General features: G+C 35.4%; 2 protein-coding genes across 3 annotated transcripts in view; both read right to left on the reverse strand.

The window, feature by feature from the left end:
* Positions 1-14,435, reverse strand: part of Galntl6 (polypeptide N-acetylgalactosaminyltransferase like 6) — a 1,048,694-nt gene that overhangs the window by 837,527 nt on the left and 196,732 nt on the right. The window lies entirely within an intron of this gene.
* On the reverse strand, positions 9,495-12,181 carry LOC116069325 (myeloid-associated differentiation marker-like). The gene has a single exon (XM_031339870.1). It carries the CDS (start codon positions 11,927-11,929, stop codon positions 10,979-10,981), a length of 951 nt encoding a protein of 316 aa, XP_031195730.1. The 5' UTR covers positions 11,930-12,181; the 3' UTR covers positions 9,495-10,978.

The raw sequence follows: 14,435 nt of genomic DNA on the forward strand, positions 1-14,435 counted from the left end.
AGAAACATGCTGAGAAAGAAATTAGGGAAACAATACCCTTCACAATAGTCACAAATATTATAAAACATCTTGGTGTAATTCTAACCAATCAAGTGAAAGTTCTGTATAACAAGAACTGCAAGTTTCTGAAGAAAGACATTGAAGAAGATCACAGAATATAGAAAAATCTCACCTGCTCATGGATTAGCAGGATTAATATAGTAAAAATGGCCAACTGGACAAAAGCAATCTACAGATTCAATGCAATCCCTATCAAAATTCCAACTCATTTCTTCATAGAGTTAGAAAAAGCAATTTGAAAATTCATTTGGAATAACCAAAAAACCCAGGATAGAGAAATTTATTTTTAACAATAAAAGGACTTCTGGGGAATCACCATCCCTGACTCCAAGCTGTATTACATAGCAATTGTGATAAAAACTGTATGGCATTGGTACAAAGACTAGCAGGAAGATCAGTGAAATATAATTGAAGATCCAGAAATGAACCCACACACCTATGATCATTTGATCTTTGACAAAGGAGCTAAAACCATCCAGTGGATAAAAGACAGCATTTTCAACAGATGGTGCTGGTTCAACTGGCAGTCATCATGTAGAAGACTGCAAATAGATCCATTCTTATCTCCCTGTACAAAGCACAAGTAAGTCCAAGTGGATCAAGGACCTCCATATAAAGCCAGATACACTGAAACTAATAGAAAAGAAAGTGGAAAGAGCCTCGAAAACATATGTACAGGGGAAAATTTCCTGAACAGAACACCAATGGCTTATGATCTAAGATCAACAAAAGACAAATGGGACCTCATAAAATTTCAAAGATTTTCCAAGACAAAGGATACCATCAATAGGCCAAAACATCAACCAACAGATTGTGAAAAGATATTTACCAATCACAAATCTAATAGAGGGCTAATATCCAATATATACAATGAACAGATTTCTTAACACTGACCTGGGTAAAGGCTGACCAGGTTAGAATAAAGTTTATAACTATGATTCTCATTCATTATAAGGAAATTCATCCTTTCATCCATCCTGCTTTCTTTCCTTCCCTTTCCTTCCTTTTTCCTTCCTTCCTCTGTCCCTCCCACTCCTCTGTCCCTCTCTCTCCTTTCCTTCTCTCTCTCATTCGTTTTATTTATATCTTACCAATATTCATTCACACTATTGATGAAACATGTACTCCAAATTTATCTATAACTTTAAAAGATAGATATTTATCTTTATATCTCATCTTGAATAATTTTAAGGTAAGTGTGCAAATAAATGAAACTACATACAATCAAAGAGCTTAGTGTGTCTATACACATAGCATACTTAACTTTAAGGAAATGTAGTATATAATAAGCAAATAAAAAGTTTAAGGAAATTTGAAGTAAAATGTTTGTCTTTGTAGAGTTCCATTGCTGTGAAGAGACATTTTGACCATTGTAGCTTTGATGAAAGAAAACATTTAATTTGGGGCTGACTTACAGTTTTAGACATTTAGTGGTAAGAACATAACGAAGGAAAACATTGTGACATGCAGGCCATCATGGTGATGGAAAAGGAGTTGAATCTTGATCCGCAGGAGCAGAATGAATATGTAACTAGACATGGCTTTATGATATATGAGACTTCAAAGTGCACTTCCAGTTATACACTTCCTCCAATAAGGCCACACCTACTCCAACAAGGCCACACCTCCTAATAGTGCCACTCCCTATGAGCCTAACATTCACATACATGAATCCATGATGGCTGTTGTTAAACTACCACAATAGCTAATAAAAATTTAGTATCGATAATAATTTTGATATTAAACACTTGTAGGAAGCTAGTGATGGTGTATAATCAGACATTAGTATACAGAAATGTAGTAAATAATATTTTGATAAAGGAATAAAAAATGTTAACTTTAAATTTTACATTATAAATTTAATCTATTGAGCATTCTTAGAACAAGTTTAAGTTTATTCTCCATGTGCAAATACAAGTAGATGAATATAATATATCACAATATAACATACATGAATAAAATTACTATTTTAAGTAGTTATAATTTTTATAAAATATTTTAATAGGCATTTATGGATTATGAGAATGTTAAAATATTTTTCTTCACAAATATTGGTATTTACATACTGGCTCCATTATATTGAACAAATAACTTTAAAAGATTCTTTTACAGATCATGTAAAATATAAAATTAAACATATAGACTGCTCAGTACTATTAAATAATCAAATTGTCTTGTCACTTTTGAGTATATACTTAAAGCAAAAATAACTTTTAGGACAAAATAATAATTATAAAGCTTTAGTTTGATGTATTATTTATATTAAAGTTAAAAACAGTATAAATTTTAAATTTAAAAAATAACTGGCTTGGAATACCTTCATTTTACTTAAATTTCTAAGTGTGCCTTGAGTTTACTTTTTGCAAAAAGCATATCTGAATGTAAGATTTACATTTCCAGGCTAATTTAGCCATTTCTTGTCTTGATATTTACTCTACTTTGAAAATCAATACCACAATTGAGAGTATATAATGGTTCAAGTTTGTCACCATAGATTTAAATTTCTAAATGTTATTTTTATAAAAAAATGATGCTAGATATGTGACTATATTAGACACATAATATCATTATGCTTGTAAAAGGAGGACAAAGGAAATGTAAAGAATTTTAAAGTATTATAATATTGTCAATTATTTGAACTGGAAAATACTTGTAATTATTTCATGATCTCTGAATGATATACATGGAGAATACAGCTTTTGACAAGAACCTACTTCCAGTTGAGAATCTCAATTTTTACCTTAATGCTCTCTTAAATTATGAATTAAATTGTAATATGTATTTTAATAGTGACTTTGATTGTTAAACTTATCTAACAAAGCTCTTTAAAATGAATTCTCTTTTGTGTAAAGTGGCTTTGTGAATTTATACACATGTAGTGACACTGTCATTTTTTAAAACAAAACCTTAGATGACACAGATTCTGTGTATTATTGGGAATGAGGCTACAGTGTCAAAAGTGGAAGAAATCATCACTCTTAATTTGTTTTTCATTTGGGTGTGTGAAAACATTTTATAACAAATATGGGAAGAGGTGTTTATACCTTATATTATACCACTGTAGTTACAAGTCTCAGCTAATTCTCTGATAATGTGATATAGTAATGAATGTTTGCTATAAATAGTTCACATCCCCTTTAATAGTCATTTATAACTCAATTTAAACCTCATGTAAAAGACCCTTAAATATGCAAATCATGTACAACTATAAAATATATTTATATGATTTTGTGTATAGATATGCACACATGTGAACAAGTCAATGAATATGGTATGTGGCCTACTCTAATTAGAATCCTCTACAGTATTGAGCTTTCAATTACAAGCTTGTGTAATATTATTGTTTTCCCCATTTTTCATTACAGGTGTCTCACTCTAATTCTGTCAATGTCTTGGCTTTAAAAAGAACAAGTTATAGTAATCAACAACAACAACAACAACAAAAATAACACAGAACCCATCCCAACTGTATGAAGTTCATCATGAAGAAAAGTATTTAAAGAGTTTGTTTTTATGTCATTTTGATATCATATTTGTTTGTTACTGAACATTTTCATGAAGAAAGCATGTTTTTGTGGATTAGCTGAATGCATGGAGAAGGCCATAGGGTCTACAAAGAGACTAGGAAAGCAGGGAAGGTTGTGAAAAATAAGGGAAAGCTTGCAGTTAAATATATCAAAAAAGATGTCCCCTATCTCTTTAAAATTTTCCATCCCATGTCCCCCTAACACAATCCCTCCTTCATGCTTCCCTTCCCTTCTTATCTTTATTTGTCTAAATCATGTTAGGGTTTTTAATGTTTTCTTATTGAGTACATATAACGGGATGGGCAATTTTTATTTTTTAATAATATCTTTAAAACACAAAGCTGAAAACATGGAGCAGGGCAAAAGATGATACAGTCATTTGAAAAGAAGTTGTGGGTGGTGATGTTATTAATATTGATAATGATCACTTAAGAGAGGTGACATTGATTGGCTCACGATTAAGGACAGTTTTGACTCTTGTATAGGATGTAACTTTGGGTCCCAATACCACAATACCATTTGGCAGTGAAGAACCAAATGAGGCTGTGGTTCTAGAGGATCTGATGCCCTGTCTGCCATTTGTGAACACAAGGCATGCATGCAGTGTACATACATACATGCAGGCAAATGATTCATTCACAGAAGGTATTCCAATTTTTTAAAGTATCATGGTTGTACAGTGGTACTGAGAAGATTTTAAAAGTTACTTTGTGTGTGGAAGAAACATAGATTCTCAGAATTAAAAGGGAAGCATCCAAGATGGCAAAGATTGTGAGGAACTGAAGAGGTGTGGCAACACACTGAAGAAGCAGGAATTGCAGTTTTGAACTCAAGGCCAGAGTATTCTCTGCAAACAAACATGAATGATCATTGCTGAGTAACACATACTCATAAATGATCCTATTGGGAAATCATAGATTAAATTTGGTGACAGTTCCATGAAGATTTTTGTTTTTACAGTAGCAGAATAAAGATAGTTATGATTCAATATACTTGTAAAACATGTGGTTATGAAACACCAAGTAGGGTGGTTTTATGTACTTTTATATTACATTGTTGGACCACCAGGTTATCTAGCTATAACAAAGAAAGAGAATGTTTGTTATAGATGGGGTATATCAGTTGATGTCTAATTGCATTTCTGATGTTTAAGTTAGTGAAAGTTAATTATTGTTACATAGCAGAGGACTAGGTCAAACAGAGTGATCAGCAAAACGTGGCTATTAAGTGGGCTTAGGGTAGTTCAAATATATTTCCCTTCAAATCTGTAATATTCTAGCACATCACAATCTTTGATGTTCAAATTATCTAGTAAACTGCCTGGAAACTATAACACAAGTCTCTCCCGCACTTCATATCCCCTTGGAAATTCACAATATGAAGAGAACACAAGGAAGGAAAAAGTTTGTGAGGAGATAAGAAATGTTTGAATAAATGATTTTTGAAGAGTTACAAAAAATGAGTGAAGGGTTTTACTAAACAACTGTGTACATGGTTCTATCTATGTATAATATAAAATTCTAAATGAGAAATATAAAGTTTAGTTATCAAGCTAAAACTTATTAATTTTTATGTATTACATGCAATAAATACACATCAGGGTTGTTGTCTCATTAATCAAAATATCAGGACTGATATTAGCACTTTATTTACTTACATTATAACTCTTAAAAGTTTAAGCAAATCTTCTAACATTGTATAATAAGATACAGAAAGAGTTTGTAGCTTTTATAGTACCATTTAGCTTTTGAGACAAAAACTAACCATACAGCAGACACAAAACAATAAACAAATCCTATCTATGTATTTAGATGCTTAAGTAAAATGATCATGACATTTAATTATGTTGATATCTAGAATTCAAGAACAATGTGTACTTGACTGAAATTTCCAGCTCATCACCCCAAGACCTGAAAGTTTGAAGAGAGGAGCTTCTAGTGTTTGGTTCAGTCCTATCTGTTCCCTAATAGTCTTTCTAATCAATCTTCTAAGAGGTCAGTCCTACCTTCACTGCAGAATAGTAATTTCATAAAGTTAAATTCATATTTGAATATATTTCAAAAGAATAAGGAGACCAACAGCAATTACTTTTTAAACTAAACTAAGAATGTCATAATATTATTTCTACCACATTATACTGATCCAAACAACTAGAAATAGAATCAAATTTAAGGCAGGTTGCTTTCTTCTCAGTGGAACTAGTAATATAATTGCAGCCATCTTTAATAAGCTATGCCAACCATATCTTCTGAATTTTTATATCTGTTAAAATGCATGTTTCAAAGTACTAGACAGAGTAGGTGATTAGGAAAGGTTTGCTCAATGAAACAATTCTAAATCAACAAATATGGTCATGCAAATCATGAAAATGGGGCTATGGAGATTGTATCTTGCATTAGCTGTTAGGTACACTTGTTATTCTTCCCAGGGACCTGGGTTTGGTTCCGGCTATATGTATTGGAAGCTCACTATCATCTATAATTACAGTTATAGGAGATCTAATGCTCTCTTCTGGGCTACACAAGTATCACACATACAAGTGTTACACATATAAATAAGTGTTTATGCACATGCACTCATATGTATGTTAACATTTATTAACTACACATTATATAATCATATTTATCACATATAAATGAAAAATTTATATTTCTATATTTATAATGTAATATTTATAATATATTAAAATGTCTTTAAATATTATTAGATGAACTGTCAGTTTGAATAAAGGGACTATAGAATTTGGGATATCACTTGCAGATTTATCCAGTTGTGTTTTGCAAATGTTTGAATTATCCAAAACAGATTTATAACACAAGATCTTTTAGATTGTACTCAAAGACTTCATTGTTTTATAATGTCTTGAAAATTGTCTCAATGACTTATTGTATAAAAGTAGTATGAATGCTTTTTCCTTCATGAAATACAAAGCTTGACTTGACTTGCACTGAATTTTAAGACCTTCAATAGTGAAGAGACTTCTAACAAAATGTTAAATGTTGCCTTTGCAGAATAAACTTCATTGGAAAATTAAGACCATCCTAATCTAGACTCCATTCTTATGTTTGACAGTGGTCTGACTCATAAGAATGATTAACGTAATTAACTAACTAAATAAAAAAGGGTAGCAGTATCAGAAAATGGAGGAGATGTGAGAGAAGTACAGAGGGTCAGGAAATAGAATAAAAATAAGTAGCAGGGGCAATGAGGAACTGGGGATAGCAACTGGAGGGTTCTAGACACCAGAGAAATGTGAGGCTCCCAGGACCCAGTGGGATTGACTTTAGCCGTAATGTGCAGAGAAGGGGAAATAGAGGAGACAACCTCCAGTAGATAGGCATGGACCCTGGTCAAGGAATGAGGCCACCCATCCATCTCAAAGTTTTTTTAACCCAGAAATGTTCCTGTCCAAATAAAGAACAGGTACAGAAAAATGGAACAGAGACTGAAGGAAGGGCCAACAGAAAAGGGCCCCACATGGGAATACAACACATCTGCAGACACCAAACCCAACACTGTCGCAGTGGTCAAGAGGTGCTTGCTGACAGGAACCTAGTGTGGCAATTTCTTGGGAGGTCCATCCAGCAATTGAGTAATACAGATGTGGATGCTTAGAGCCAACCATCAGACTGGACTCAGAGAGCCTGGTAGGGGAGCTGGCAGAAGGACTGGAGAGGTGGAGGGGGATTGCAACCCCATTGGAAGAACAACATAGGCTGGCCTGATTACCTAGTTCTCCCAAAATCTAGACCACTAACCAAGGAGTGTACCTGGAGGGATCCATGGCTCCAGAAACATACGTAGCAGGTGATAGACTTGTCTGACAGCAACAGGAGGGGAGGCCCTTGGTCCTGGGGAGAGTTTATGTCCCAGAGTATGGAGATGCTGAAGTGGTGGAGTGGGGCAGTGTGTGTGGGTTGGGGGAGGACCCTTATACAGGCAAAAGGGAGGAGGGAGGGCAAATGTGAGATGAGGGGTTAGTGGAGGGGTAACGGGGAAGAGGTTATCATGGGATGGGGCTTGGTGGAAGGGGTAACTGAGAAGTGGGATATCATTTGAGGTATAAACAAATGGAATGATTAATTTAAAAAAATAAAATAAAATTAAGCTGGCAAAAAGAAATATTAAATGAATTAACTAACTAAATAAAGTTTTCCAGATAGTATAGTAATCCAAATTCTGCAAGAGAGGTAAATAGAGCTGACTAACAAATCCAAATATCACATATTGGGTACGATTTCTCTTGAATTCTTATGAACTGTTAAAAGTAGTATACTATATATTTACATATCATACAATATTTTGTAAAGAATATAATTAGAGGGGAATGGAAACTATACCACATATATGGTCAGTTATGCCCTATGATGGTGTCACATGGCAACAAGTTCTTACAGAATGAGGACACTGGTGCTTCAATACAAAGACTCACTGACAATTTGCTTGTCCTAATGATCCTTTGAGCAGGGAGGGCTGCATGTAATTGCAAACATGCCTCTCCTAAACTCACCACAGACCTCTCAGGCTCTGTCTCCCTGCCCCTGCTTTGTCATATGTAAAGTGGAAGTACTAATCTCATGTTGGGGAGTCGTTATAAACAGATGAACATATTTGAGAAAGTTCTTTCTAGAGAAACACCTTCAAAATAATTTTGCAAATTATTTTTCTGTGAAGGAATTTATTATGGAGGTTACTATAAAAAGTGGGTCTTTCCTAATCCAGATTCAGTGGATGATATTTTTCTGAATACCTACTTCACTGCTTCACATTTATTTCTCAATCCCATAATTTACTACACTAAAAATTAAATGAACAAAATGCCAAAAACAAAACAAAACAAAACCATGAATCTTAGCAATCATGAGGGTAGATCTGTATGTGTTTTCCTGGAATGTCACTCATTATGATTGACTAAATTAGTATTTCATAAAGAAATTTTATCTAAATACTGATATATTGTTAACTCATTTAATCAAATTCATGTGCTATGTGAATATTTTTTAACATTTAAAATCCAACCTGTTAAAACCTTTAACAGCTGGGTGCTTGTTGTCAGAATTTTTCTCTGTGAGTCTCCAGGGGCCCTCTTATCCTTCCCACTTCTCACAGTCTCTTCTTGGAGTGTTATCTCAGATGCACTGTGCAGTCCTGGCCTGGGAAGGCTCCTATTTCCCAAGATCCCCTCTTGAGTGTCTCTGCTTTTGAAGCTTCTTGGGGGGGTAGGTGTTATCCTGCTGTGACAGCTGTTCATGTACTCATTCATGTTCTCAGAGAGTGGACAAATTTGCAAAGTAGTTTTTAAACATATTTGTCTCCTAAACATCAATAAATATTATTTCTGTTTGAATGTTTGTAAGCATTCTTCTTGGCACACTCGATAACTTTCTTTCCCTTTCTTGGAATCGAAACTGAGGCTAAGCAGTCTGCAAATATAAATTAAATAATATTCTGTCCCCTTCAAACAGTTTTAAGATACCTGCAAAATCTCTAATAGTTTTGAGGCAGATCTGTGTAGCTTTATCAGATAGTTCACAGTATGTACAGGCATTTTAAAATCTTCCCTTTAAAGTTTTATGGTATACTCAAGAATGACCAAGCTAGTTTTATTTGCTTTCCCTAATTAATATTAACTAACAATTAAGTGCTATGAGCTATTCTCCCCATCTTGAAAACTGAGAATATATACCTAACTGTGTAATAAATTGCTGTAAGTGCTATCTTCGGGAAAGATCAATTAGAAGTTAAAATTAATATTGATTATTTTCATGTGAAAGTTATGGACAACATGCTTCCTACATGTAAGAAAGTGGTTCTTTGTGTTTGCTAATGTAATCTTGTTGCAAATCACCTTAACATTTTATTTTAAAATATATATGAGGAAAAAAATTCAGGTCTGAAAAAACTGTGTAGTATATAAAAATCTTAATTATTTTTTAAATGTTTAAAAACTGCAGGGTTATTATATTAAAAGCAGCTGCAGGATGCAAAAGAGGGAGTCATTGGGAAAACACATCAATCGCATGCACACACAGAACACTGAATAGATCACATTCTTCATTTGTTCTCTCTCATCTTGTCAGCCCCTGGAAACTCCAATCACATTTTAAAGAAGATATATAAATGTCATATATACACATTTATAATTATTCAATATTAACTGTTGTTGGAGAATACAAGTTCAAACCACATTATTACCCTTGTGCCTACTCTGGAATGACTATGAAGAAAGACATCAGCTTATTTTGATGAAGCAAAATTTTCATATGTGGCTTTCAAGAACGTAAAGTGTGAGTTGATTTTGAACATATCTATATACTTCTTCAAGTTTTAATGAACTTCACCATGTGACATCATATTTCTAGTTCTACAACTAGAAATAAATTCCTTATTATTAAATTGTGTATTATCACTGTGGTTTAATTAGTTATAGAAAACAAATATTTCAGTGGAAATATTAATAGATTAATGAAATCCCTTCCACAGTGATGCCCTATATACAGATTTGTGCTTTTCTTATACATTCAAACCGCATATAACAACATAATAAAACATTCAGTTTATTAAGATAAGTCAAGCTTTTATAGGTTTTTAGTAGAAGTTCTTATCAGCTTTGTTTTTGCATAAATTTGATGGTTAATATATGTTGGATTTTATAATAACAAATTTGATATATATTAGGAAGTTTCTGTGTAGTAGATAACAAGGGCATATGAAGTTGAGCATATGAAATAAAATATGCTTTAGTATTGCATATGTGGGACCAATAAGATTTGGAACATTAGATCTGAGATCAAACCCATCCAGTGGTAATTAGTCAAGCAAAGAGAAATTTCAGATATAAAATGACATGTGATAATGTTTTGGCTTAGAAATAAAAGTTAAGGAGTAATGGAGGAAACATAATACATAAAAGGTAAAAATAACAGTGTTTAAATAAGAAACTCCGAAACTTAAGATAACATTTCATCATGGTTTGACAAGAAGCTCCTCAGGTTCATGGCATGCAGAGCAGCAGAGGAGCCTGGGATGCTTGAAGCCAACACCTTTAGGGGTGGGAGTAGTGTATGAATCAGTAAGAAGTCTCAGAGCTCCCCGAGGAAAGAAAAAGAAGTGATCAGGAAATAAAACGATGAGAAAACTAACAGAAAAATATAGACTGGATACACAAAATGGTTAAATCTGAAGGGTATGAAGAAGCAGCTCAGTGGCAAAACAGGATGTTAAAAAGAAAACAAGCTAGATCAAGGGAAAGTGAAGGAAGGAAAACTGGAAAGAGAACAATGAACCAGGTCTAAAGAAAAGGAGACAGGAGAAGATAGCAAGAAAAAATGAAATTGTTGCCATAGAGACGTGACATGACATGTGAATCTTAGAATCTCAATATCCAACAGCTAGCTAGATTTCATAAAGTCAGCTATATACGCCACCAGGTTGACTCCAGTCAAGAACGTCACTGCCAGTTGGCGATCCCAGACACACACTGAGTTGGCATGTTTATAAGTGCAGCTCGAATCCATTTCTCGATGGGGTATTCCCTGAAACCCTTCACTGAACTTGTAGAGAGGCCAGAGGACAATGATGGTGGTGTACAAGAGGACACACAGGAAAGTCATGCCTGTCAAGAAGGTGGTGAATGGGATGGGCAGGATGTTGGTACATTTCCCCAGGTAGAGCAGGATAATCACCATGGTTAAGACGAAGCATATGATATACACGGCCAGACACCACTCCAGGGCAGGTTCTTTCGTATATAGTTGTGGGTTGTTGAGGAAGAGAAAGATGACGCAAGCAACGAAGGTCTCAAAAACCTTTAGCATCCCCGTCGTAGAGGCCATGTAGCCAGTGATACCTCCAGGCCTTGAATGAGTCCAGGTCACTTCTGTCGCATAAGCCACACAGGAGATGCATGAGAATATAAGGGCGCAGACAGAATATTTTCTGACGTAATCGTAAGACATGAACCGCACATAGGTAATAGGATAGATGATAGAAGACGACAGACAGAAGAGTAGAGCATAGCAGGCACAAGTGATGGGGAAATCATTCCATGACAGGCGCAAGCGGCTCTGGAGTCCAGTCATCTCCATGGCCAGGACGATCAGTGTCATGGCGAAACTGAAGCACCAGGAGAACAGGCACCAGCTTCCCATGGGGCCCATCCAGGCACCCATATAGAGCACGAGTGAGAAAGCCATGCTGGTAGACAACAGTTGTAGCAGCCGGAGAAGGCCTAGAGGCTGGATCAGTGCCTGAGGGGATGCCACAATAATCAAAGAGTCCAGGCCTGGGGATATCGCGTTCTTGAACGTGGTGTGAGTCACCGTTGCTGGCATGTTTGCCATCTAATCTGAGGACCTGACAGGTAAAGTTCTGGATTGTGAAGAGAAATTGAATCTCAGTTATGAAAAAGCACTGTTAGAATACTTCCCCGAACTGTGGCTTTTGAAGTTTTTCATGCTGTTGGCTTGTTAAAGTGCCACAACATCAAAGCATACCTGTTCTCCCTAGCTGTGACTTAGGCAGTTATGTGTGCTTGAAAGACGGTAGGTGTTACGGGTAGGCGATACGTAGTATACTTCCCCTTTAATTTAAAAAAAAAAAAAAAGTAAACCTCCGGCAGTCAATAATCCACAGCATCGGCTCGAGGCTTTAGTACAGAGTTCCTCGGCCCCTTCCAGGCTTGGAAATGGCTCAAGAATTTTTATCAGGTTTCTTAAAAAATCTCATAACCTAGGGTCCATCCTAAAGGAAGTAAGAGATGGATGGATGCCCTTTCTTCCTATTCCCTTCTGTGAATCAGACAACCTTCGCACACATGCGAGCAGGGGCGCGCGCGCGCACACACACACACACACACACACACACACACACACACACACACACACACGGAACTAGGTGAAGAATCCAACATGGTCTTAGAGAAAACTCTCAGATAAAAATGGAAACTGTTAATTCATGTTGTTGTTCGTCCTAACTAGTACCCTCGGAGCTCCCAGGGTCTCAACCACCAACCAAGGACTGCACATAGAAGGGTCTGATTGTTCAAGCAGCATGTGTATGGTAGAGGATTGCAAAATCGATCATCAATAGGAGGAGAGGACCTCGGCCCTGTGAAGGTTCTGTGCCCCAGTGTAGGGGAATGCCAGGGCCAGAAAGTGGGAGAGGGCGGGGTGGCAGGCATGGGGAGGGGGGAGGCAACAGGGGTTTGTTTTTGTTTGTTTTTTTGTTTTTTGGAGGGGAAACTGGGAAAGGAGAAATTTGCATGTAAATAAAGAAAATATCTAAACTAAAAAAAATATATTTAAAAAAATGGAAACTGTTAGCTTTAAAGGCTTTCTAGACTTTGAAAATATACTGCCCTCCTTTCCCTAGTTATAAAAGAAGATGACCATGTAGTCAGCCCTATTATCATTTTATCTTTTTATTCTCATTTAGCTCAGGTTAGCTTGGAATGTGGTCTGTATCTAAGGCTGGCCTTAAATTCTTGATTCCCCTGTCTCAACCTCACAAGTGCTGGGATTACAAGTTTTCCTGTGTGCTACTTTTTTAGTAATGTTCTTTAATAAAGAAGTTTGGTAATAGTCATTCTTTTCTTTCTTGGCTATACGGGGAGAGAGAAATTGAAGACATAATAGGAATGGGGTATCATGAGGATGTGGTGTACAAGCATACATATCTGTTCTTAGTCTCTCTTCCAATTTTCTTCATTTCTTGTGTAGTACTGACATGCCTTAAGTTACTAATACATATATATATAAATATGTGTATGTATTGATATAAATAATATTTGCTTTGTCTAATATTGCTTAGTGCTTTATGTTCCTATAGGTTCTCTGACAAGGCATGGAAATCTTGTCACATCCTCCTGTACCCTAATGCACCTCCTTTAAAAAAAATCTATGTAAACATAACAGGAAAATATTCAGTGTTACTGATAGCAAAGTAAACTCATTGTGGCCACATTAGCCATGCCAAGTCAGTATATCATCTTCTGGAGCAAGTCTTAAGACAAATGAGAAGGTGAGCAGTGATCTCTATGACATTCATGCCATTACTGCACTGGTGGACATCTCCTGTCAAGACTTGCATTACTGCTGCTTACAGTGCCCATGGATGACTAAGATTAAGGATTTTGTTTCTCCTCTAGTATTAAGCACAGCACTATGTAGCACTAGGAATGTTAACCAGGATAGATGAAGTTTCCATGTCAGTTCCGCCTTAATGTCTCCTTTTCCTATGACTCAAGTTTGAAGTGTCTTGAATCATAAGATTTCATTGATGGTAACCTAGAATATGAGCAATAGCTAATAATGCTTACAGGGTTGTGTGAATTGATGGCCACCATCTATGAAAAAAGATAACCCACTCCTTGCAGCATGCTTTTTTGGTGGTCAACCCTTTAAAGTTAACTTCATTTGGCCTCATTATATATATATGTATACATATATATATATTATATATATTATGATATACATACTTTGTGTATATATCATAATATATATATATATATGAAGTATATATGTATGTGTATTTAAGGAAGCTTCTACTGTAGTACATTTTCATATGACTTTTTCAAAATGTCTTTTATTGTTCATCATCCTTCCTGTGTATGCTCTTCTACCTTGCTCTCTCTTTCTTAAGTCTTTTAAAATCTCCCTATTCTTCATTTGGAAGCCACACCTACAACTCCTTGGCCTTTGTGGAAGAGGGGTATACAGATGGTAACAAATAGTCAGGAGATGTGGACAAAGAGAGTCCTTTCTGAACATGATGGATAGTTGCACAGATAAAATCCTAGACATTTTAGTAGCATGCACAAGACTTGTACATTCCCCAACATGTCTTTTG

Source organism: Mastomys coucha, unplaced genomic scaffold (genome assembly GCF_008632895.1).
Source record: "Mastomys coucha isolate ucsf_1 unplaced genomic scaffold, UCSF_Mcou_1 pScaffold22, whole genome shotgun sequence".
In the NCBI taxonomy this organism is placed as follows: Eukaryota; Metazoa; Chordata; class Mammalia; order Rodentia; family Muridae; genus Mastomys; species Mastomys coucha.

Coding starts and splice junctions, on each gene's coding strand:
- LOC116069325 (XM_031339870.1), bottom strand. CDS start 11,929: ATGGCAAACATGCCAGCAACGGTGACTCACACCACGTTCAAGAACGCG.